The sequence below is a fragment of the Salarias fasciatus genome, chromosome 14, assembly GCF_902148845.1.
Source record: "Salarias fasciatus chromosome 14, fSalaFa1.1, whole genome shotgun sequence".
Taxonomy (NCBI): Eukaryota; Metazoa; Chordata; class Actinopteri; order Blenniiformes; family Blenniidae; genus Salarias; species Salarias fasciatus.
The window spans coordinates 4062988-4088726 of NC_043758.1; the positions used below are offsets into that span (position 1 = coordinate 4062988).

Sequence of the window (25739 nt, forward strand, 5' to 3'; positions counted from 1 at the left end):
GAAAAGGAAAAAGGCAAAGGGCAGGAAAGAAGTTCTTGTTGCAGAACTATATTAATTGTTTTTTTTTTCTAGAACATGCAGATGTTACTGCAGCAGCTGTTTTTATAAGTCTGTTCATGTTTTCATCAGCTGGTGTTGATTCTGTGACAAAAACTTCAATCTAATGAACACATGAATCCACATCAAGTGAGGCAGACGATAAGCAAACAAGTTAAAGTTATTTAAAGTCTTACAAAGGTCAGAAACCATCTGAGCTTTAGAAACAGTCGTTTTAACTGCAGCTGCAGCAAAACAGTCACATCTGACTTTAATACAACAAACGTGTTGAAACTGAGCTGGAGTCCGTTTTCGGTTGAACTCCGTCCATCAGATTCATCCTCGGAGTTCATTCAGAAACTCCAACCCGGGATCAGCCCTGGGGAGTCCCGTTAACCCCCCTCCCCCACCACCGACCCACTGATGCTCCACTGACAGTGAGGCCTGGTCCCCCGGGTGTGCTCTCCCTCCGGAGCCCCCCACTGCCCCCCCACCCCGTCCATCACAGAGCTGCAGACTGCTGCCTCATGCTGCTGCCGCTCTCAGCCCGTCTCGTTAAAGTGATGCATCTGCTGCAAACTCCACTTTAGAAATTACACAGGACAGAAGCCAGGAAGCCGCCGTGGCTCTGCAAACATCAGGACTGAGTCTGAAGCAGAGGAAACACCGAGAAACACCGAGAAACACCAAGAAACACCAAGAAAACACCAAGAAACACCGAGAAACACCGAGAAACACCAACAAACACCAAGAAAACACCAAGAACAAAACCAAGAAAACACCAAGTAAACACCAAGAAACACCAAGAAACACCAAGAAACACCAAGAAACACCAAGAAACACCAAGAAAACACCAGAGAAAACACCAAGAAACACATTTCAGGGTTTTTATCTGGATTTTACCAACCAAGTGAGACATTCTGACCCTGCAGGGGGAAACTGTGTGAGATCAAAAAAATAAAAAGTGTGTTAGGAGGGAGTGTGTCAGCAGAAAGAGAAGATGAGGCAAATTAACAACAAGCAGGAGAGGAGGGGCGGAGGCCGGGGAGAGGAGGAGGAGAAGACAAAGACGACAAGCCAACAAAGGGAGAAGAAAACAGAAAGAGGCTAAAGAGGCTGGAAACCAGACTCACGGCGGCCCGGTTGATATTTTTCGCCGCGTTAAAGCTTTGCTGTGAAGTCGCCTCATTAAAAATTCTGCAGAATAAATTATAGCGCAGGAAAACAAGACAAAAGCCAGAAAAGAGAGGAGCGGCGAAGAGAGCGAGGGCACAAAGGCAGGAATGCTGAGATGAATTCATTCTGCTAGGTGAACCTCAGCTGCCCTGGAAACACACTCCTCCCTGAACCCCCCTCAGAACATCCTGCAGAGGCTCCAGCAGACGAGCTGCTGCTGATTCACTGTCGGTAAAATAAGCTGAAGCTCTGTTATCTTTAGCATTAGCTGTGTCACTGCTTCACTAACACCTGTTTATTAAAGGAGGAGCTCCTAATTAATCCCAGTATAGCTCCACCTTCCTGACAGCAGCGACTCGGCTCTCGGTACTTTATTTCACTCAGTCCGCAGCTTCAGGTAAAGAGCGTCAGGCCACATTTAGGAACAATAACTGACACATTTGTTCACACTCGGCTGGATGAAGGTCGAGTCGGTGAAACGGGAAGCTGAGGAGGAACCGGTTTGTCTCTCAGCTTCCCGTCCTTATCCGAGTGTGTGTGACTGGGAGCCACGTGCCTGAAGAATCCCTCCATCGTAATGAAATAACAGCTGCTGTGTGGCGACTGAGCTCCGCCGTCGCCTGAGGCCGCCGTGAGGCCGGCCGGGCCGGGCCACGCGTTTTCAACACATGATCAGAGACACATTCCTGCCAGCCAGCAGACCAGGAGGAAAACAAGCAGGTTAACCTATAGACACACACACACACACACACACACAAAAAAACCCCCTTCCAGCTAAATATGAAATCAGAAAATGAAAAGAAGATGAAGGTATGAAGAAAAAAGATATCATTTGAAATAACATGAGCAGAAATAGTCTTGTGCAGCTTTTACGTTTGTGTTTCGACTTCTACGGTCATGTTTTCACGCCGCTGCATCGCTGTGGCTCTCGGTAACTTTCTATACATCTGTCACTTCTCCTGCTCGGCGCTCTGAGTGGTCAGAAACAGCCGCGGCGTGAACAGAAAGGCCAGTCCGCAGGGAGTGTGTGTAATTGAATTAAGTGCTTGGAGCATCAGCTGGACATCTGAGCTGGAGGAAGAACAGTCGGCTCACACACTCGTTCGCCCCCGCCTCTCCTGGACTCGCTCACCTCGTCCTCTGCAGCCAAACCTGGGACCACTGTGCCGAGTTGTTGCACATTAAAGATAAAAATAGCAGCTGAAATGTGTCTCTAAATAAAAGAGAGGCTGTGGGGATCAGGCAGTTCGCCACAAAACCGCTGAGTCACCTTCATTGATCCAATCAATCCTCGGCTGGAGCTGCTGCTCGCTCAATAATCACCTCTTCTTCTTCTTCTTTCACGTGACTTTTAGCTTGTTTCCAACATCACATGTAGACCTACTGGTTTCTGATGCTCTACCAAACCAGAGAATAACTCCTGTGTGTCTCTGTGTGTGTGTGTGTGTGTGTGTGTTTGCACACTCTTTCTTAAACCCCTCTCCCCTGTGGGGCTGGCCCCACGTCACGGTTGCCATGTAAACCCAGGTATTAATCCCCCGGCTCGGATCTCCTGCTCTCCAGGAGGTCTGAGGGAAGCCATGGAACGAAAACCACCAGACAGGAGCTGCACGCACGCACGCACGCACACACACACACACCCTGCATTCACGTGCTCCCTGTATGACTCCATATTTAAATATGTAATTGTGCCAATTTTGTGTCAATTACGGCTCATTTGAACAGTAATTGTGACACACATGCAGAGAAACCACAGCGAGCTGATAGACGACCTTCCTCAGCCAAAGCAAAACACTGATATATGGATTGTGTTTAGTAGGAGTGAAATGACATTATAAAAAAGAAAAAAAACAAGAAGAAACATCAATGAGGTGCAAAAACACGTTATATAACATATATTCCAAATATCAGGAACCGAAGACGGGTTAAACTTCACCTCCACACTACAACGCCTTTAAAGGTGCTGTAGGCAGGATTTTGCTAGTCAATGCTAATTTTTCTGTGTTTTCTTTGGATTAAATGTTAGAGTATCCATTGATAATCCTTTAGGAGTGTAGTATAACTGCACTACCGCGAGGGCGCAGCGTTTCCATCTGTCTCTGTTCTGAGCTGAAAAGGAATCACGACCGCTCCAGGTATGTTTGACCAATCAGAAGAGCCCCTGAGGCTCTATCCTGATTAGTCGAGGGGGCGCTGCTTTAAAGCTCTGTTTCTCGTGAACGCACACGAGGAAGTCCAGGCCCGCATATTTACCTGCTTCATCGGACATAACATCATCAAAACTCCATAGAGGACACTGTCTGTTTCTACTGTAGTTCTTAAAAAAAGGCTTTGACCCCAGGCCCGCCGTGAAAAGGTCACAGGTGAATCACCCCGCCGGCGCAGGCGGCCGTGACACTGCCGGCCCCGCTCAGCACCCCGAGGTGGGCACGACTCCGGGTTTCAAATCGCCATCTTGGATGGGTCAAATCGCCATCTTGCGAAGGTAATCCTGCCTACGCCACCTTTAAGTCGTTTACCAGGCAGGTTTTAGTCGGTGGACTGTCAACAGAGCCAGTCGATCAGATCCTTCAGCCGATTCTATCTCACTTTATTTCAACAATTTGCCAGAAATGAAAAGCAGAAAAATCAAGGAAAAACGAGTAAAATCAACGTGGTCAATAAACCGCCAGGCTTGTGAAACGCTGTCGGCGGGATTTATCGCCACTCGTCATGAACTGAGCACAAAGACGCCAACATCTTCTGTAACCGAAGGAAGAAATATCTAAACCAGCCTGTTATGAGCATCGACTGGGGATTAGAGGCGAGTAGCTGCAATGTAATCCCAGTCTGCGCCACTAGGTGGTGATAGTGAGTCACTGGAGCAGCAGTGTGTTGACACCACGTCAAAGCAGCCATTTTCAGGATGACGGCATTTAGATCAGTTTATTCCTGCAAAACATCACAATAAAGCGAATGTCCCTGGACGCAGAGGGCCTCCTGAACAAATCACCTGAAAGGTTTAACAACGAGCGCCGATAACTTCAACAAGCGTTCGGCTGAGTCAACATCTGAGCGGCCGAGTGTGTAACCGAGCAAACATCTGACGGAGCTCCTGCCATCTGAGTCACTTCTGTCCATGTGGACGCTCCTCCGGCAGCGTCCGAGCCGCCACCGCTGCCGCCTTGTGAAACGTTTGAGGGAACTCTGCAGAGGCGGTCTGGCTCTGGGGAACAGGTGAGGACAGGCTGGACGCCGCAGTCCGCTCCACCGGCTGCTGGGAGTGAAGAGAATGACAGAACGAGAGAAGGAATCCCGGTTCCTTCACCCAGAGGAGCTGAATCATTGCTGAGCAGGGCGTCTCATTGTACTGATAGCAGGGTGCAGCAGATGATCAACATGCTGACTCGGCTTGATTAGAGGACGAGTCACTAGGTTCCCTGGACGTCTGTCTTCTCCTCCTGACGGATTCACGCCGCCTTGAAGTGGCGCTGCGGGGAAAGCCTGCCGCCGCCGCCCCGCTCGCCCTCCGGTCCCTTTATTCTCTCGTTATTCCTTCACATGCCGGAACAATAACAACAGTGTGTTCAGCCGCAACAGAGCGATTACACAGCGACGCCCACGCGGGGCAGATAACGGCGTTACACATGCCCTCCACGGCGGGGCGGGGCGGGGTGTAGGGCGAGCCGGGCCCGGTCCACGCCGGGCGCCGGGTTCTGTTCAGACCTGCTCTCTAGCTCATCTCTCTCAGGGACCCCTAACCAGTGGTCCCCACACGGCTGCCCCTTTGTCTGCCTGTCTGGAATGCAGCTCCAGGCTGGAGGGGGCCTGCGTGACTGGGAAATGGAAAAAAAAAAGCTTCACAGCATTAGACAGCTACACAAACTCCGTCCTGCACAAACACACACACACTCACGTGCACAAAGTTGGCACGCTGCCAGAAAAATTCTCCCGGACGCTAAATAACAGCAGCAGGCCTTTGAGGGGAACAGCTGAGTCTGCCGGAGGACCCGGAGATCGTCGTCTCCCAGAAAACCTGAAGGTTCACTGAAACATTAATGACAGGAAGTCTCTTCTCTTCTCTTCTCTGCTCTTCTCTTCTTCCTGCTGCCGCGCTGCGTTCAGGCGTCAGAAAGACAGTCAGACGCCAGAGATTCCGTATGAGCGGCACGGTGCAGCAGTGGTTTGCTCTTTCACCTCAAAGCAGAACCAAACTTGGGCGTGTGAGTCTGGCTGGGGGCTTTCTGTGTGGTTTGCATGTTCTACTCCTGATTTCATGGGTTTTCGTCCGGTCTATTTAAATAATCTTCACAGCAAGGCTTGAAGTTGTGCAGTGTGTTGATAAGACTTGTAAAGTTTTGCTCTTTGCAAGAAAAAAAAAGGTTTCAAGTGTATCTTCTGGTTGCTTCCTCAAAAACATTGTTTCATGTTTTGGACATTTGATTTAACGTTACAGTTGTTCCAGTTCCACTGACTCCAGGGTCTGTCGTCAGTGAGCTTGAAAAGAATGTCGTCAGGACAGGTTTCTGGTATATCTGATTCAGCTTTTCTCACAGATTTGAGCTGAAAGTGATTTAAGTTCTAAAACCTTGTTGAGGTCTTTTAATTTCCAATCAAACACTTTGTGATTCAAACTGAACTTCCATGGAGGAACGTTGGACTAGTTTTAAAGTTAGTCTGAAACAAACACTGTTATTTAAATGCATTTGTTTCATATTTAGTACCTTAAGATTTGGAAAATAGCACATTAACTCAACAACTTGCAGCCTTAATGGGATCAGAGGAAGGAAAAGTCTCTCAGAAAGATCAATATGTAAGTAAAGATAAGTTTTCAGATGTGTGGATGAGCACATCCAGACATGATCAGCCACAGCTGAGCCGACGCTGTAACGCTCCGTGGATCAAACGGCTGACGAGTCGAGAGTGTTGTGACTGAAACGTGAAGCGAAGCAGCCAGAAAGGATCAGCTGCTCCGTCACGTCGGCATTTTTCTAAAAACTGAACTCCAAAAGACCAAAAGCCGGTTTCTCCTCCGCCGTCCGTTCAGTTTCCAGCAGCTGGACAGATGTGGAGGACAGCTGTGGTTACAGTGGAGCTACTGGAGGAGGAGGAAGAGGAGGAGGAGGAAGAGGAGGAAAGTGGGACGCAGCGCTACAGCAAAGAGAACAAAGTGAAAGTAAAGAAAAAGAAGCAGTGGGGAGGAAAAGGAGAGGATGATAGAAAGAGAGCAGATGAAATGGGGTGTGAAGAGAGAAGGAGCTGACAAAATATAGACTGAGGCGAGAGAAAGAGAGACAGAGAGAGAGAGAGAGAGAGAGAGAGAGAGAGAGTTGTGGCGTTGACAGAAGCTGTTGTGTTTTTCTGTTTCAACTCATCTGTGAATCCAGCTAGTCCTGAATATTCATGCTGTGAACATCTGAATGCAGATGATGTGAATTTCTATCAGACGCCCCGAAGCAAATAAATCACTTTTCCCCAGAGAGAACGGGTGAGATTAACGTTTGGACAAATACTCCTGACTGTCAGCTTTCACTGCAGCTATCGTACATTCTCTCACAAATACAGCGAGTCTGACTCTTCGGCCTGCGTCTGAAATATCCCCACTCTGATTCAAGAAGCGCATCGATCCACTTTAATCAACTGTAGCGTACACATTTATATTATTGTGGCTGCAATCCTCAGGTTTCCGACACTGCAGAATGTTCAGAAAGCGCTGCAGAATACAGAAAACACCTCTCTGCATTTTGTTGTATTTTCTGCACTTCCAAAAAATGGATGGGTTAGCTCTGGTTACCTTAACTCCCCCCTAACCTCGGTCTGACTCGCTTGCTAAAACTCTATTGATCTGACTAATGGAGTCGTCTGTCTCTCCTCCCAAAACGCTGCAGGTTCGTCACCAGAATGGAAGCACAAGGTCACACACACACACACACACACACGCCGACACACACGTCCGGGCGTCATCGTGCAGGGGAAAAAGGAAAAATCAAACCAAACCACAGAAGAACTGCGATCTTCACCCCGGAGTGACCTTTAAAAAACATGGAAACCCGGAGCAGAGAGCCTGTCTTTACAAAACGCTGCGCTTCTTCACGCTTTAATCAGAGTAAATCTTCTGTTTTTAACTGACTTTACAACCGCCCCGGTTTGGTCTCGGGCTTTTCAGACTTATTTCTCTCAGACATCTGGCTCACATGGAATTTAAAGCTCAGATTTAACGAAGACGGTCTGAAACGTGTGGGAATGTTTTGGAGCGGAGCGGCTCATGTATCAAAGAAAGTTATAGAAATTAGTGATTGATTACGGCTCATTTTAAGAAACTTTAGAAGTTACAGTGAATTAAAGGTTCTAGTGACTTAAGAAAATAATGCCGTTTCAACAATAAAGTGTGTTTGGTAGAACGTAGATACAGTTTATTACAGTTTGAGCTGCTGTGGCGAGTTTTACAGGCTTTTTTTCCAGAGATTTTCATGCTTTAGTCATTCTGGTTTTTCATAGTTGCGCTCTGTCTCACAATGTTAGAGCACTTTTAGCAAAGCTAGCAACTTTTTTATGGTTTTCTTTGTTTTTCCTCTCTTTTCTTTCACTTTTTCAATTTTCCCTTTTGTCTTTTCCTCTAAGCTAACCTGGCTGTTTTAGCCGTTTCACCTTTTTTAGCTGTTTAAAACCATTTTTTGATAATCAGCCTGAAATGAAAATAAATTTAAAAAACAAGTGTTCATCTATATAATATATTCTGAAAGCTTCAGGATGCCACAGCAGATAATGCTAATGCTAATGCTAAAGCTAAAGCTAACAGCTGGTTGAGCAAACGGATAATAAAACACTGATAACACACTGCTGACGATTCTTTTTCTGACACTGTTTCAGAAGCATTTTGACGTCAGCAGAGTGAGAATCAGACGGACAGGAGGCCTGAATGTAGGCCAGGTGGAACGCCGCACGTCATCAATAACCCCGATCCGCGCTATCAGCCCCGTTCACAGCCGACACCGCTTACCTAACCAGCACACAACGCATCAATGAGCTGTGTGTGTGTGTGTGTGTGTGTGTGTGTGTGTTGCAGTATTGATCCAGAAGAGAGTTTTTTTTTTTTTTTTCTGGTGTCGACAGACACATAATCAAATGAAGGCTGGGTTTGGTCAGCAGGGTCGTCGCTGAACAAAGAGGCGCTTGTACCGACTGTGAGAACGACTCACATTGAAAAGTGTGTGTGTGTGTGTGTGTGTGTGTGTGTGTGTGTGTGTGTGTGTAAGATTCGACTGTGCGACTGATAAACTGTGTGAGAACCGACAACCTGAAGCAACTCTGAGAGGAGAAAGAGAAACGACAGGAAGCAAAGATGACGTTTCAAAGTCTTTTCACACAAAACAGGAAAGCTTTTGGATTTTTTTTTCGGTATAAAAGTGGAATAAAGTTTACCGATGTCTACTCAAGCATCTGGATGTCAAATTCAGACAGATAATTGCCGTTAACACCAGACAGCATTGCGTTGCTTGATGCTGCCTTCATGCAGCAGAGTTCAGTGAAATCACAGCCGATCTGAACCCGAACGGCAGCGTCTTCAGAGACGTCGGCCTGTTTTAACCGGACCGAACCCGCCGAGCGCAAACACACTGCTAATCCGCCGCCTCACAGGAAGGTCGAGCCATCGGGCTTCTTCTGTCATCGCCTGCTTAAGCCGCGGCGTTTCAAGCCTGAAACGCTGGAATTCAGAAGGAAAAGTTTTTCAGCGAGTAATGCCCGTTTAATCTTTCCTCGAGCAGCAGAGAGATTAACCTGCTCCGACCGCAGATCTGGAATCACAAGCTTTTCCTCGTGAGGCGCTTCTGATCTCCTCCTACAGGTGGCGGGAAACTTTCCCCCTCCGCGGTCGGAGCGGAGCGGCGGGAGGAAACAACGCCGCCGCCTTCGGCCTCGTTCGGCGCAGGACTGGGCGAACACATGATGTTATATCACACAAAGGCAGCGCTCAGCACACTGATCCCGGGACTTAATCAATGAATAGACGCCACGCCGCCTTCACACGGGATGGAGAGAGCGGCGGCGACTGGACAGACCAGCTTTTCATCAAAGACGCTCTCTCTCCCCGCAGCCACAAACAAGCCGGCGAGGCGTTTTCCCAGCCATGAACCTGCCGCCTGGAGCCGCCCCGGGAAAGGTCAAAGTTCAGGCACCGCATGCAAAACGGCGCGTGGAAAAGCAGAACTGCGCCGAGGCCTCGCAGATAACCAGCAGGACATCAGATCCGCCACGTCTGCGGGAGCTCGCCGTCACTCACCTTCTGCAGGCTGGTTGGGTTCAGCTGTGTTTTGTCGATGATCTTTATTGCGACCTGAGGGCAAAACGACAGAAAGTTAATTAGTGAAGCAAATATTTGTGAAGCAACAGGAGCAGAATTTCCTTCGTACAGAGAGAATCCAACGCCGACGCCGAACACACCTTTCATACCCGAGAATCTGAGGTTTTAATATGTGTGGAAAATGCAGTGAGACGTGCATCCACTCGGGAAATATATTTTTTAAGCTGTAAAATGGAAGAAATAACATGATCTTTGCTTTTACCAACTGAATATCACATGTTCATCCTCAATTTCTCGTTTTCAGCATCCTGAAAGGACGGGCTTTATAAAGGCTTCATTCAGAAATCTATATTTATAAAGTAGAACTAAGTCCCTGAATGCATCAATGGACATTAAATATGGACCAAAAAATATCTAAAACTTTGACAAAACGTTCAAAATTGCCAAAAAAAAAAGTAATCACTGGTGCATATTGAGAACATTGTTAGATTTTTTTTACTAAATAAAGTCTGCTATCGTGTGTGCATCTGTAAAGCTGCAGATTCGTGCAGATCTTTTAATTTTTTTTGCAGATTTGTGTTTAGCGTTCCCTCATCGAGCCGCTGCTTTGATTTATTACGATCAGTGGCTACAAACTAATGAATGCCTCAAATGTTTGGCCTGAGTTATAAGTGGTAGAACCGGAAAAAGCAGTCAGGTGAGGAGAGGCTGAGATTTTATTAGCAGGACTGATAAGATCTGAGGGATGAAGCCGCGATAAAACTTTACTGCACCCTTTCAAAATAAAACATTTTTATTGGCACGACTGCTTGTTTTCATATCACTTGTGATCTTTTTTTTTTTTTTTTTTCGGTTTATAATTTTAACTCAGCTGTGGTTTCAGGTCTGGCGAATTCGTTTAATAAAGTCTTTAATAACAGCCAATAAAATTGTGGTAGTTGTTGATTTCATGGAGGTACTTCAGTTTTTTCCCCACTTTTATTACATTAAAAAATAGAGTTGATATGTGTTTATCTGTACCGCTCACCTCTCTGCCGGTCAGGATGTGTCGCGCCAGCTTGACCTTGGCGAAGTTGCCCTTGCCGATGGTCTTGAGGAGGCGGTAGTTCCCGATGTGCGGGTGCTCGTCCGAGCACAGGGCGATGGAGTTCCGGCATCGGGCGCCGAGCGAGCGGCTGGACCAGCCCGAGCCCTTCTCCGAGCGGCTGGCCGACAGCGAGGCGTGCTGAGGACGACACGGGAGAGCGTCTTAGAACATCCAGAGAGATCTGGATCAGCGGGACCAGAGCTAATGAAGAGACAGTCGAGGGGCTGAACACAGCTTCAAAAGTCCAGAAGTGGAAGAAACAAATGAAACATATTTGCATTTTTAAATCTGAAGAGTCTCCGTCCTGCTTTATACTCAAACACAGCAGATTAAACATGATAAACAAACGGGCTTCCTGGTTGAAAACCACTGGTTTTGCACCTGATCCTGCTCGACGTGAGTAAAGAAAGAGAAACTGCTTCCTGGAGATCGTCTCACAGCGACCCAGTGATCAGGTGATCAGGTGACCACAGACTGAAGCTCCGACCCTCCAGGTCTGGACTGGTGACGCACAGGGATCCGGCCTGGAGACTCCAGAAAACCACAGCCAGGTGATTTAAAACCTGGCGCGCATGCGTGCGTGCGTGCGTGCGTGCGTGCGTGCGTGCGTGCGTGCGTGCGTGTGTGCGTGCGTGTGTCTACAGCAGGGTTCAACCTGCGGCTCTGGAGCCACATGTGGCCCGTCAGTCCCTCTGTAGTGGCTCCATGAAGCCTTCATGACATGATATGTGAATAAATATTTAACTTATCTTATTATGATTCGTCACTCGTGGTTCAAAAGGGACTCAGAAAAAGGTACAAGTGAAACTGGGAAAAATAGCAAAAACCACAAGAAATGGGGAGAAACATGACAGAACAGCTTAAAAAAACCTGAAAAGTCTCCAATTTCTAACATAACAAAATGGCTGGGGAGAAAAAAAACATACAAAACTGTTTAAAAAGAGGTAAAATGGCTAAAACAGATACAATTTCTAAACTGTCAACAAAAAAAGCTTGAAAAGAAAATAACTGTTAAAATCAGATATAAAAAACAGGTTCAATGTACTAAAATGTTCTCTATTCTGACTGTAGTTAAAACTTCATGAATGCATCTTAAGATATAATTTTTGTTTGTTCATCAAAACCAAGAATGAAACTTCCTGAGCCGCATTCGCCTCATTTTAATGGTTAAATGTTCTTTATGGCTCTAGAACTACTTGACTTGACAGAAAGTCACTAAAATGGCTCCACTGGTCATTAAGGTTGCAGAACTCTGCTCTGCAGGAAGCCAGCAGCAGGAGAAATCCAGGATCTGATCCTCCACGGCCGCAACGACGGAGAGCGATCCCACAACAAGAAGCTTCACTTCAATAAACTCAGCCGAGTCGAAGGAAACCAGAGGACTGGACCACAACCTGCACCAGGGTTATCACAGTCCTGAAAAAACAGAAAATACCTAGTTCTATCAGAGCTTTCAAACCTCAAAACAGCTCCAGGTTTGAGCTAAAAAAAAAAAAAAAACAGTCTGATGCAGAAAAATACTGAGTAAAACCATGAACGATATATTAATAAAGTTGGCAGAAACGTCGCACAGCTTCTACCTTAAAAGACAAAGCATCTGATTTTTTTTTTGTTTGTTTTTTTACATTTGATTTTCCTATTTTTCTTTATCTATTTTTCTATAATTCCAGTCAGTAAAGTGTTGAATGTGTGAAAAGAAATAAAAATCAATGAAAAGTGAGAATATTTATTAATCGCACAATATTTCTGTCATTTTCAATCAGTGCAGCGCAATTGATCAGTTTATTGGGATTTGTACGTACATGAGAAAAAAATGTTAAAGTCATTTTTATAGATCAAACTGTCAAACTGGCTCCCATCAACTACAATTCATGGCTAATGAGAAATGTATTGAACATTAATGAAAAATAAATCAAAATTTCAATTTAAATTTACTTCTTAGTATAAAGAAATCAGTGAATGTGGCGTTGTCCTCCTTCGTTACATTTATTTTGAAGCGTTTTGTCAGATTTACTTCAATCTAAATCCCCACCTGGAGTAATATTTGTTTTCCAGAGACGGGGGAACTTAACTCTGCCTCATTCAGCAAACCGCCATGTTGAAAACAACCAAATGACAGGAAGTGGTTTCAACATCTGCGGCCCGACGCGACCTCTGACACTCGGATCAGTTCATCCCTCCGTTGTCCGGGCCGCCGAGCGTCTGCAGGAAGCAGAGCGGAGACGACGTTCCACCTGCAGCACCGGGAGCCGGGATCCGAGGAGGCGTTCAGCCGTTTTAACATTTAACATCAGAAGCTTTTAACCTATTTTAATCAACGATTAAAGTAAACTTCCGACCATGACGATCTTCAAACTGAAACCAGCCATCAACATCAATCCAAATACTGGTTTGAGACCTGCATTGTTTTCCTGCTGCCGGTTCTGGCCTCCGTTCAGGATCTATTAATTGCAGAATGTTCAGGATGGAACCTTCCTTCTGCCTGCAGCCTGATGGAACCGGTTCCAGGCTTTAGCCCCGTCCTGACCCCCCCGCCCCGACGACGACAGAGCAGCAGATTAAAACTGTATTTACTGGAGAAAAACAGCACAACTCATGAGAAATAGCAGAGTTATTCACACACACACACACACGCACACGCACACACGCACACGCACACACACAGATCAGGAGATCGATAAAAAAGCCACATCACCTTGAAAAGCGGGGGCTGTGATAAACAGATCGGAGCAGCTCATGACTTTCCCACCGAGCATGTGACTCAGAGACACACAGCCGGACGCTCAGCCTCAGAATAACTCCTCATCAAGGTAAAACTCAAACACACGTCAACAGAGAGAACGTTTAAAAAAAAAGGTTTTTTCAGGTTTTTCTTCTCCTGGCTGCTTAATCAATATCTGGATATTTTCAGGCCGTATCGCCATACATGATGCATTTCTCCTTTTTTTGCCTCAAACTAACAGATGTGGTGCAGAGCGATTCCAAGTCTCCATCAGTACGTTCTCCTTCATTTGGGCTGATGTTTGCATTTGATGTATTAATGACAAAAATCATCACAACAAAGTCTAAATTATGAAACTCTTCATTTTCTAAAGGGTGAATTTCCAAAAGATGATGGTCCTCTTCCTGTTGTGGGCGACGCTACAGCCGGACAGTACGTTCTCCTTCTGGAGCTCAAACACACACACCGTCAGCGTCCTGACGGTGTGTGTGAGTCCCGAACGGAGGAGCGCTTGTTTTGTCTCTTTACGAGGAGGAAAGCCGAGTGGGACGCTTCATGGATTTATTTGTGCAAAGAGACAAACACTCGAATGAAAACACTCGACTCTGAGAAAACAGTCACAGCATCGCCGGGCTTCCAGACGGGCGTCACGGAAACAGGATGCAAAATTTCAAAATAAGACAGTAACATCACATCATTGTGAGGGAAGGTATTCACGTCTTTTTGAGCGACACAGACAGCTTTGTCCCTCCTCACCCCTCCCCCTCCCCCTGCCCCCCCCCCCCACCCTGCACCAACACGCCCTCTCTTTTGTCTCCTGCAGCTATCTTCATTTTCAGAGACCTCACATCAATTCGCCCTCCGTAACACTCCTGTTGCCCCCCCGCCCCACACACACACACACACACACAACACCCCCCCCTCCCCCTCCACGCTCACTCCTCCCCTATCGCACCAACGCCTTTCAGGGAGCATCGATTCACTACGTCCTTCTGGTTAGCACACACTCTCACTCCTGTGTGTGTGTGGCTCCCTCCTGCATTATAATGCATGTGCGGTGACACGGCGGTGCAGCAGAAGATGGATGGGGGGCGGCTGCACGGCTACGTGTGTGTTTTTAATGGTGAGGCTGGAACTCCATGATTCGCACATTCAGCAAAAAAAAACAACCCAAAAAAAATGGTGAGAAGAAGAAGGAGGAGGAGGAGGAGGAGGAGGAGGAGGAGGAGGAGGAGGAGGAGGAGGAGGAGGAGGAGAAGGAGAAGGAGAAGGAGAAGGAGAAGAAGAAGAAGAAGAAGAAGAAGAAGAAGAAGAAGAAGAAGAAGAAGAAGAAGAAGAAGAAGAAGAAGAAGAAGAAGAAGAAGAAGAAGAAGGAGAAGGAGAAGGAGAAGGAGAAGGAGAAGGAGAAGGAGAAGGAGAAGGAGAAGGAGAAGAAGAAGAAGGAGAAGGAGAAGAAGAAGAAGAAGAAGAAGAAGAAGAAGAAGAAGAGCGGTTTGTAGAGTCTGAAGCTAAAACATAATGCAGACTAATTTCATTGGTCTTAAATTGCATTCGTCTCGATTCTGCCTTTTCCTCTCTGTCATATTTCAAACTGTCAAATGAAAAACAGAAAGAAGAGTCTGGATTTGAAAACACTTCACGTAAAGTCCTCCTCCGTTTCCTCGTCTACACTTTACACCCGTTTTAACTGTAATGAATGATATTTACTGCGTGCTGTGTGGTAGAAACTGTGTAAATATCAGATAATTCATCAAGTTTAAGTTTTTTACTGGCTGAAAAAATTACTAAGATTTTACTTTTTGCACAACAATTGATTTATGAACTTACTTATACACAGCTGTGGAAACCTGAGCTGTTAAAATCATGCTTCTATTATTCTTCTGAAGTGAATCAATGGGGTTTTTATTAAAAAACTAAACGAGTTCAGTTTTTTCTTCTACATTTTGACAACTCTGGAAGTTTCCTGAAACCATTTAAAGCTCCGACCTCACAAGAGAAAAACATTTACTTGAGTGTTTTTCCGGCGGAGTGGATCTGCAGCATTCTGACAGGCGAACAAACGCAGCGTGACGCCGTCCGGACAAGAAGCTTTAAATCCCGACGACAATCGCATCGTGACGCCCTCGACTTCAGAGGCTTTCATGTTCGCATGCCTGGAATAGCTTGAATCCGCAGCTGCGTGCACATGAATGAATGAGTGAACACACTCCTCCACTGTACACGAAACACATCAGGAACGCACAATAAAGACTTACATCTGTTCATTATTTCGCCAAGTGAAACATACAGTATCTTAAATTATGATTTCGAACATTTCATTTAAACTTTTAAAAAGTCTTTTCTTGCTTAGGTTGATGCCATTAGTGTGTGAGGGAAAAAAAACCCTACGGAACATGTTATTGTTTGAAATTATATTAAATTACTGTGACGGACCTGGAACTTCCAGATTTCTTGAAGACGTTAAAACAGTTTCTAATAAGTGCTGAACGGTAATCATTTAGTTATTTATTCATTCAAAGCAGAAGTAGGGTTTTGTTTGTTTTTTGGGGGGATTGACTTCATGAATGAGGGAAATCTTCCTGGCTGAGCAGCTGGACTCAGAGTTAACTCTTCACACAGCCGTGAAAATGTGAAAATACGATTTCTCCAGGAAAAGAAGCTGCAGCAGCTTGAAGAGAAGAAGAAGAAGAAGACAGCATGACGTCAGGCGTGACGAACAGAAACGTGTCCAACAACGAGCCACGCCCCGCACCGACGGTCATTGTGTGTGTGTGTCTGTGTGTGTGTGTGTGTCTGTGTGTCTGTGTGTGTGTGTAAGTTGAGTGAAGACAGGATGTGTGACGTCGGTGCTCGGCAGAGAAACGGGGTGACCTTCATCCAGCCTGGACCCCAGTGGACCCTCGCTGACCCACACTGCCAGTCCGGCTTCCTCTCAGAGCGACACACACCTCCACCGCACGCGCACGCACACTGCCTGCACAGCATGACGCAACATGACACGACACGGGCGGGAGATCACACTGTACAGCAAAGCACACACACACACACACACACACACACACACACACTAGCAGCATTAATCAAATATTTAACATCATTTTCACACTAAAACTAACTTTTGTTTTTCTTCTGTAGTTCAGATGCATCAGCACTTGATCAATTTCCCATTCAAACCGCTAAAAATACACTGGAACGCTGGAAATAGGAGGTCATTTCAAACATAAACTAACGATCAGTGATTCATGTTGTTCATGATTGTAACTCTGCAGGCAGTGACGCTCAGCTGATTGCAGTTGACCAACCCTGCGGCGATGCTGACCTGTTTTTACTCACAGATGACCTGCGTTTCTACTCGCAAACAAAAATTGTTTCGTCTCAGAAAATAAGCAGAACATCACCGAAACTTCAAATGCAGCAAAATTCTCATGTAAAACAAGAGGCTGTGCTGGAAAGCAGCGATGGAAGCAGCTTGTATCCGGCTGCGGGAGGCAGACGACACCCTGCACAGGTCAGCAGTCCGTCACAAAGACACACACTCACACACTCTCTGCCGTTCACACAGCAAGGGACGATTTACAGTCGGCCTCAAACGGCCGAGAGAGAGCCTGTCGGCCATCTTTGATCCTCCCCTGTCAGGTGGTTGTTTGGTGGATGGCTGGTTGGTGCTGTGAGCAGCCAGCTACACCCACAACGTAAACACTGAACTTCCTCAGACTGTCTTTCCTCATCGTGTCGTCCTGCTGAGGATCTGCTGTTTCTCAGAAATGTCTTCACGTATGCAGATGATGGTGTATTGTCTCTACGAGCACATGTGGGGAATCAAACATGGTGCCAGCTCTTCGAGCTGGACAGCCCGCCGTCACGGCCGCCCCTCCAGAGACTGACGACGGCAGACGCGCGGCGTGTTCCAGCCGACGCTTCCGGACAGGAAGCTCGAGGACGCCGCAGCTGTCAGAGCTGGTGACAGAGCACGGCGCGGTGCAGCAGTGGCGAGAGCCGCATGTCACTCTCAGCACCAAAACACCAAGAGTCTGACTCCAGATGATGAGCGTTTTTCAGTAAAAAGAACAGATGGCCTGACAGCACGCCATCCATCACGCGACGGCTCTCCTCCTGACAGGAAGTGACGCCGCGGGAACGAAATGACAGAAATCACACCAAGAAACACACAACTGAAGAAAAGACACGGTCAAGAATGAACAATGATGAGGAGCATCATGAAACACAATAAAACCATCCAGAGTCAAAGACACAACAAGGCCACACACCCTGAACGCCACACGGTCGATGAACAACAAACCCGGGAAAAACAAATATAAAACACACAAAGGACTTCACGTGCACAGCTGCATTGCTATTTCACTAAACTCCTGTTTACTGGACGGGTTCCTCACTAATCCTGACCTGCAGCATGGTAGTATTAGCATTAGCGTGCATCTCCAGTGTAGATCAGGATCGTTAAATACATTTTAGTTTTCCTTTCTAAAGGCTTTCTGCTGCCGTCTGCATGCTGATAGTTTATCTAAACTGTTGTGTTGCTGCCTTTCGACGTCATTCGTTCAAAAATCAGTGGTAACATCCAGATTATAGAGCATCTTCCAGCAAATTGTAACTGTAATCTAATCTTGATTAGAGGTAAATATTAAGCCTAATCAATGTCTTGCTTCCAGTACTTTACGTAACACTGGCTCCATCTCTTCCAGACTGTCAGGAATCAGCAGCCCCAACCCCCCCCCCCCCCCCCCCCCGCCCCCCCCCCCGCCCCGCCCCCCCCGCGCCCCCCGCCCCCAAAAGCAAGTAAAGGAGTGATTATCAAGCAGAATTACAGCGGCGCGTTGTCCTCTGTACCCACACTGCCTCCGTTTTTCATTAGAGCAAATTATACAGAAGCCGATGGATTTTCATTCAGATTCCAGACGGTGAGTCAGTCTGGACGCTCGGCCGCGCTCTCCCACATGTTCTGTGTGCGTCTCCTGGAGGAACAGGCTTTAACCCTTCGATTCACCGGCCAGGCACGAGTGTGGAAGGAAACGTGATCGCTGAGGAATTCCTCTCACAGCAGCTTTGTATTCCGGGAAGATTTGCATTGTTTTCAAGCCGAGCGTGGCTTTTAAGTAGATTTTGTCGGGATTTACCGGCAGGAATCGTGTGATTTAAAACCCCGGGTTTTCAGTGACAGAAACGGCCATTAGCGGCAATCGTGTGAGTTTCCACTTTTCAGCTTATAAAAAAATCAGTTATTGAAAAATAATGCCATTAAAATGAGGTGGATTTAACGAGTTTAGGGAGGATTACAGGCCTTGGTGTTACACGGTGTTCAGCATCTGATCTGAAAACCATCTGCAGACGACTTTTACTTTTAGACAATATGCAGCATCTCAGCGTGAATGAAGTTGATATTAAATGTAGCTCCAGTGGAGTAATTCCGTCTGGAGTCTGCATGTTCTTCCTGTGCATGCATGGGTTCTCTCTGGACTCTGAAAGCACCAGAGAAGATAATAATACTGGAACAGAACTCCTCGTTGTGCCGCTGCGAACCGTTCCACAGTAACCAGATGGCGGGGATGTGAAAGCGACGGCCGCACGGCACCGAGGGTCACAGGCCGCCTCCCTCCCACAGTCTGACATTATCTGGCTCCAGTATGCAAAGTGTAACTGGATTCCTCCGTCTGGACAGTGCAGGACTCCACACACACTCACACACACACAGATGCTTTCTGCTGGCTTCCTGGAGCGCCGCCGCATTACTCAGCGTCTCCTGCAGCACAGCGCCGCGATCAGCAGGCCAGGCCCGCTCCGGCTCTCATCTGCTCCGTTTGGATCAGCGGCGGCGGATTAAAGCGCCGCTGAGTCACTCCTTGGCCAGACGTCCATCTTTCTCGCTGTCGCTGCACAGACTTTGCTCCGTAATGATCCGTTTCTCAAAACCGCCGCGTGACTACAAGCAGAGCTTTTTAAAAGTCTTTCTGCGCGGATGGAGTGTGAGAAACGGCTTCGGCGAGACGACGGCTGCAGGAAAACCGATCGGGCAACATTAACCCTTTCAGGACAGTTTGTTTTGATTTTATAGGAGTGCTAGTGTCAGGACATGTCATGTTGGAGGGGACAGATCAGAGGTCTGGAGCCACATGTAGCTCTACAGCGACTCTGCAGCGGCTCCATCAAGCTTTCACTGTATGTCATACAAATAAACTTTTCATTTTTATTTTAATTCCATGCTGATTTTCATAAATGGCCAAATCTCTGGACTGCAAACAGGTCAGTCCGCCAGCACTTTGAGGGATAAAAGACGAAAGAATAAAAGTGGAAAAAGACTGAAAACATCAGTGAGGATCGCCGCAGAGCGGGATAATCAATCTACCATATGATAACATGTTTTACCATCTTATCACTGTGATGGATAGATTCTGACTTTACAGAAATGGCTGTTTCTACTCCTTTATTTTCCCATAAAAACTTAATATTTTCTTTAACATCAGAGTGCATTTCTTTACATGCTACAAATGTGAGTAACGACCAGACGACCTGGAGACCAAACAGAAAACTCAATCAAGCTACTTAGTCCGGAGTTTCTAAAGCATCACATCAAACGCAGGATTTATGTTAGTGAGAAGTATTCATGCTCCGTTCTGAGCACACCACTTAACCAATGTAAGGTTTAAATATTTCCAGAGGGCCTCCAGAATTTACAAATCCTGCTTTTCTAATGTTTACATGACCTAAATGTTCATTTAGCTCCTGATTGACTCTGAATAACTGACGGAGGCCTTGAAGTCGTTGAGCTAGGAAGTCCGATAACTGAAGCAGAAGTCTTTTAGGACGGTGGTCAGCAACAGGAAACTGTGAGAACGAGAAGGAAGTCCTGACGGCAGCAAGCGATACCAACCACCATCTGTGTGTCTGAGTGACAGCGCTTCTTCAGTAGACGGTGTTTTACCAAATAACTGACAATCGGAACAGAAGATGACCTTAAAATGTGCCTCAAATCTCTCAGATGATGTCCTGCATCACCTTCACTCTTTCATTTATCTCCTTTCTTCATGCTGGATGCATGAACGACATGAAGTGTTGAACATTATGTAAGTTTGTGCTCAAATTGAAAAACTCCTGTAGGAGCTGTGTGGAGGAAATGATTACACAATGACTGACAGCGTCAGATTTCCTCCTGTTAACAAGACGAACGAGCAGGCGCCGGACACATGATACGTCCTGATCGCATGGAGCAAGACGCCAACGGCAACAACACCGTCAGCTTCAACCGAGCCGCACGGCAAGCGGAAGGAGAGAACAGGAGCAGAAATGCATCTGAAATCATCAACGTGTCGATACTGAAGGAATACTGACAACAGACAGATTGTTAGAGGAACAGACGCTGCGACTGCTCTCAGGGCCCGGGCAGCGGTAAGGCGACACCTGAGAGTCGCACAAAGCAGAGAAAGTCGCACAAAGAGCACAACAACCACGCCACTGTGAGGGTCTCCGCCTCTTCAGACCCGTCTGCAGGCTGGTGTGTGTGTGTGTGTGTGTGTGTGTGTGTGTGTGTGTGTGTGTGTGTGTGTGTGTGTGTGTGTGTTCCATTCTCTACACAGTAGGTAGCCTGATATCCAGAAAACGCCACCAGTTCAACGGTCTTTCAACAGCCTCGTCACTGGAAGCTAATACTGTTAGCATTAGCATTTTAGCATTAACGTTAGCATTAGCAGGTTCACCAGATTTCCCCAGTATTTGATCTTCTAACACGACAGCTTGCATGTGGTCTGGGTTCTGTCTGCCAACCCGTGTCATCGCCTTGTTCACCAAATGCCCATGCAATTTGTTATTTCAAAATAAAAGCCTCCCCAAAAGATGAGCATGTTATTGGAATCGATGCACGGATCCATACTGGCAGATCGTCTCCCCACCTCCAGTGTTCAGAGACGGATCCGTCATGTTCCAGGCGGCGTTCGGAACAAAATGTTCTGGTGTGTGTGTTTCTGACAGCGGTTGGAGCGCGACGCCGCAGTGACGGGCAGAGCGAAGCAGCGTGGCTCTTAAACCGTAAACAGAAGGTGACGCGGCGCTTAAGGCGCCTAATCTGAGCAGGGGAAGAAAATCCCTGAGTTTCCCTTTGAAAACGTGCACGCTCCTGAGCAAAGCCCTGTGCTGGAAAGCCGCTAAAGCCTTGGTTATTATATCTTTTCTGGAGTTTTTCCCCAGCGCATGTGACCACAGCCCTTGCTCATGGGCAGCCCGGCTGCGGCAGATGGTAACTGGATCGCCTCTGAGGGGAATTAAGCCGGAAACTTCCGCATAACCGGCCCACATCGCTGACCTCTGAGCAACTCGGCACACTTTCCAGCGGGGTCAAGCTGGCGTGCGCGCATCGTGGCACACACCGGCGGCGCACTGCGGCCGGTCTGCCGTTACCCAACAGCCGCCGCCGCGTTCCATACCCATCATGCACGGTTCAACTGGCCTCAACGCACCAGATGATTGAAAGCCCGGAGCCGTTGGCGGCTCTCCGCTGCGTTTCGAGGTGGACGGGGCCGCCGTCGGCAGCTTCCCGGTGGCTGCCGGCGTCTCGGTAACGTGTCAGGGCAACGAGGCCACCAAGGCCTTTCTCCTGGCCGCGGAAACACAAAGCCCTGCCCTGCAGCGGCAAACAGAAAGATATGCTGGCCTTTTTCAGAGAGCCAGCGACTGTACATGTGCACACAAGCACTTACCCACACCTACACACACACACACAGCTTGCCCTGAGGTAAAAACTTCACTTGCTGCTCTGTTCCCACAGTTGTGCAGCAAAAACCTTTTTTTTTGTTATTACACCTAAAATGAGCTACAGGGTGAAGTCAGGCTCTGATGCAATGCTGCCATGTTTCAGGTTAACAAACAGAATGTGGAGATTTACCAATAATGATGTGATTCCAAACACATTAATGGATCAGGCTGCAGGAACGAACTAAAGAGAAAGTCTTAACGATATATTCATGTAATTCCACTTTGTACCACCAGGTGGTACAGTGAGTATCATGTAAACTCCGTCATCTATCTGATCCAGTCAGACTGACGGCGAGTCAGAGAAGTGAAGTGTGTGACCCTGTTTCAGATCTGATCAGAATCCAGGAAAACACATGGGATTGAGTCCAGCCATCCCAGCTTCGCATCACCTAATATCACCTTATATCACCTAACATTACCTAAAATCACCTTACATCACCTAACATCACTACATTCTGCTTCACATACAGCGTTTGACGAGAGAAAAAAATTGCACAAATAGATGCAGGAGAAAAGCTGTTCTTAAAAACATTATGGTCTCTTTATGACTGAACTCTGAACAACAGGAAGGTTTCATCAGTGCAAAGCATCGTAGGATTGAGACTGCGCAATATAATGATTTTTTTGCTAGATTTCTAGTTAGGGACCGAGCCCGAGGGCGAGGTGGCCTCAACTGAGGCCACCTTGCCTGAGGGCAAGGCCTCTATTGTTATTCGTTCGTTTATTCTTATTATCGTCACCGCGCGTTTGAACCCAAATTTGACCCCCTGAACATGCATGAAAACTCACCAAATTTGGCAGGCACATCCGGACACGCGAAACATTTGATAAAATAAAAAAAATCAACCCCATATGCTCTCTAGCGCCACCTACAGACTAAAAAAACCTAGAAACAGTAAAATCTCCGCCACGGCCGGTGCAAATGTCTTAGACAGATCAAAGTACCGCCAATGCGTTCGTCTGCTCGGGATCTAACAATTACGATCTGTGCATGATGACCTACATCCAACAGGAAGTCCAGTATTTCCCGATCAATGTAATAGCCAAAAGTTGCTGTATTCGACGTCAAATTTCACCTGCTAAACATGAACGTCTCGTCACTAAATTTGGCAGGCACATCCAGACACTCAAGAAATTTTAGAAAGTGAAAAAAATAACCCCATAACCCCATCTGCTCTCTAGCGCCACCGAGAAACAGTTAAATAGCCGCCACGGCCCGTAGGAATGTCGTACAGAGATCAAACCAATGCTCAGGCGTTCGTCTCATCGAGATCCAAAACTGCCCAAGAGGAATACCTATACCTAAATCCAACAGGAAGTCCGCTATTTCCCTTTCAAGATAAAATTTTCAGAAAATCACTCCTCATTTAAAAATTATCTGCTCTGAGACCACTTGTCGTAGAGATGTCAGGGTGGCGTGAAATCGTAGAGGACAAGTTCCTCTTCCAAAGTTGTTAAAAACTTTGTCAAAAGTCTCAGGGTGTGGATTTTATTAACCCTTAAAGTTTGAGTCTGAAAATCCACTTGAAGCACTACAATGGACGCTGCTACCCGCACGAATGTCGTACAGAGATCAAATTGACGTGGATGCATTCGTCTCATCGAGATCTAAAAATCTTTAATTGACAAAAATGTCCTAAATTGCACAGGAAGTCCGATATTTCCCTTTCAGTGTAAAATTTGGTAAAAAAAAATGACTCCTACGCAACGGCCCGTGGGAATGTCGTAGACAGATCAAACCAATTGCTCACGCGTTTGTCTCATCAAGATCTAAAAATCTCTCATTGACAATAATAACCTAAATCCAACAGGAAGTCCGCTATTTCCCTTTCAAAGTAAAAATCACTCCTCATTTAAAAATTTTCTTGTCCGAGACCGTTTGCCGTAGAGATGTAAAAGTAATGCACCCTGAAAGAGGAGAAGCTTCTCTACAAACGATGTTTCAAACTTTGTCAAAAGTCACACGGTGTGGATTTTATCAGCCCTTCAAAATAAAAGTCACATTTTTGGAAAAAATGGCCGCTACAGCTCGTGGGAATGTCGTAGAGAGATAAAACCAATTGCTCATGTGTTCATCTCATCGAGATCTAAAAATCACCCATTGACACCAATAACCTAAATCCAACAGGAAGTCCACTACTGACCATATATGGGCATGCAGTGCAGTCGACAGCAGCTGTCATTAAAGGGTACATATGATGCTATTTTTCAGTCATGTCATATAGGTCTCTGAAGGCCTAAAACATAGTATTCAAGCTTCTTTACAACAAATTCATCCTTCTTTCAGAGTTTCAGCGATGTAAAATGTCACTCTCGGAGTCCTTCAGAAGTTATTCAGGTCCAACCGATTCAGCGGGGGCCACGGCAATGGAGCAGCAGTGCGGGAAGCTCCATTGCCGTGGCCCCTGCTGAATCGGTTGGATCTAAATAACTTCTGAAGGACTCCGAGCTGCACGATGTCTGTCTGAGTGAATAAATGAGCATGTACACACCGATGAATGATGTCCAGGTGTCAAAAAACTGAAGTTGCCTGTACTACCTTTCCAAAATAAAAGCAAAAAATTACTTCCAAAGAAAAGCCCGTTTACAACAGAAAATGAGGTGGAGTCATGAAAATGTATGTTTATGGAGTACCAAGGGGTTAGCTGGTGATTACAACAGCGTGTACTGCCTTTCCAAAACAAAAGCCCAAAATTCCTTCAAATTAAAAGCCCAATTACAACATAAAATGAGGGCAAGTCATGAAAATGAATGTTTATGTACTGGCAAGGTTCCCAATGACCGAGACTTCAGTGCTAACAACTACATGTTAGTGGATGGGAGATGCTAACAGCTACATGATACTGGGTGACAGATGCGAACAGCTACATGTTAGCGGATTTGACATGCTAACAACTCCATGTCAGTGGATAAGAGATGCGAACAACTCCATGTTAGTGGATGGTAGATGCTAACAGCTACATATTCAGTCGGGCCACCTTGCCAGAGGGCGAGGTCCCGTCCAATGCCGCTTGCGGCTTTAATATTGAAATTTTGATTGCTTTTAGCTTTTCCAGCTGTTTTTAGCAGTTTTCTTTTTCTGATTTTGGGCCTTTTTACCCATTTCAGTCATTTTAACTAACAAATTTTAGCTTTTTTATTTGTATTTTTCAAGCAATTCTAATGGTTTCAGCATTCTTAGAGATTGCAATGTGTTTAGTTCTTTTTATTTGCTCTCATAGTTTTAAATCTTTGACATTTCAGCAGTTTTTCAGTTTAATCTGTGTGGATTTTCTTCCTTCCAAGCTTTTCCAGTGGTTTTACTCACATTACCAATTTTAGTCCCTATTTTAGCCATTATATCTTTTTAGAACATTTTCATTCAGGACATTTTAGGACTAAAACTTCCAATATTTCCACAGAGCTTCAGTGAAGGAAGAGGACGTTTGAGACGGCGATGCTGCGTCAGTTTGGGTCTGGTTTGTGTGAGTCTGGACCGCTGGTTGAGGTCAGAGGTCACACCAGGTCGTCCAGAGGGAACACAGTGTACGAACACGCAAACCGTGATGTGTGTGAGCGCGTCGGCCAGCTACGCCGTCGGCGCCGCCGCAGACTGACGGCTGGACGCGGCGATAGAGACGATAAACGGCGTGTTTACGGTGCTCCCACATAGTTATGAAGCGGAGCGTGAAAACGCC

At 46.4% G+C, this 25739-nt stretch overlaps 1 protein-coding gene across 6 annotated transcripts in view; it reads right to left on the minus strand.

The window, feature by feature from the left end:
* Positions 1-25739, minus strand: part of mark4b (MAP/microtubule affinity-regulating kinase 4b) — a 50610-nt gene that overhangs the window by 20984 nt on the left and 3887 nt on the right. For all 6 annotated transcript variants that reach the window (XM_030108246.1, XM_030108247.1, XM_030108249.1 and 3 more), the window contains exons 2-3: positions 10521-10718; positions 9473-9526 (exon numbers count right to left, since the gene is read on the minus strand). In XM_030108246.1, coding sequence (XP_029964106.1) covers positions 9473-9526; positions 10521-10718 — 252 coding nt within the window. The remainder of the gene's footprint in view (positions 1-9472; positions 9527-10520; positions 10719-25739) is intronic.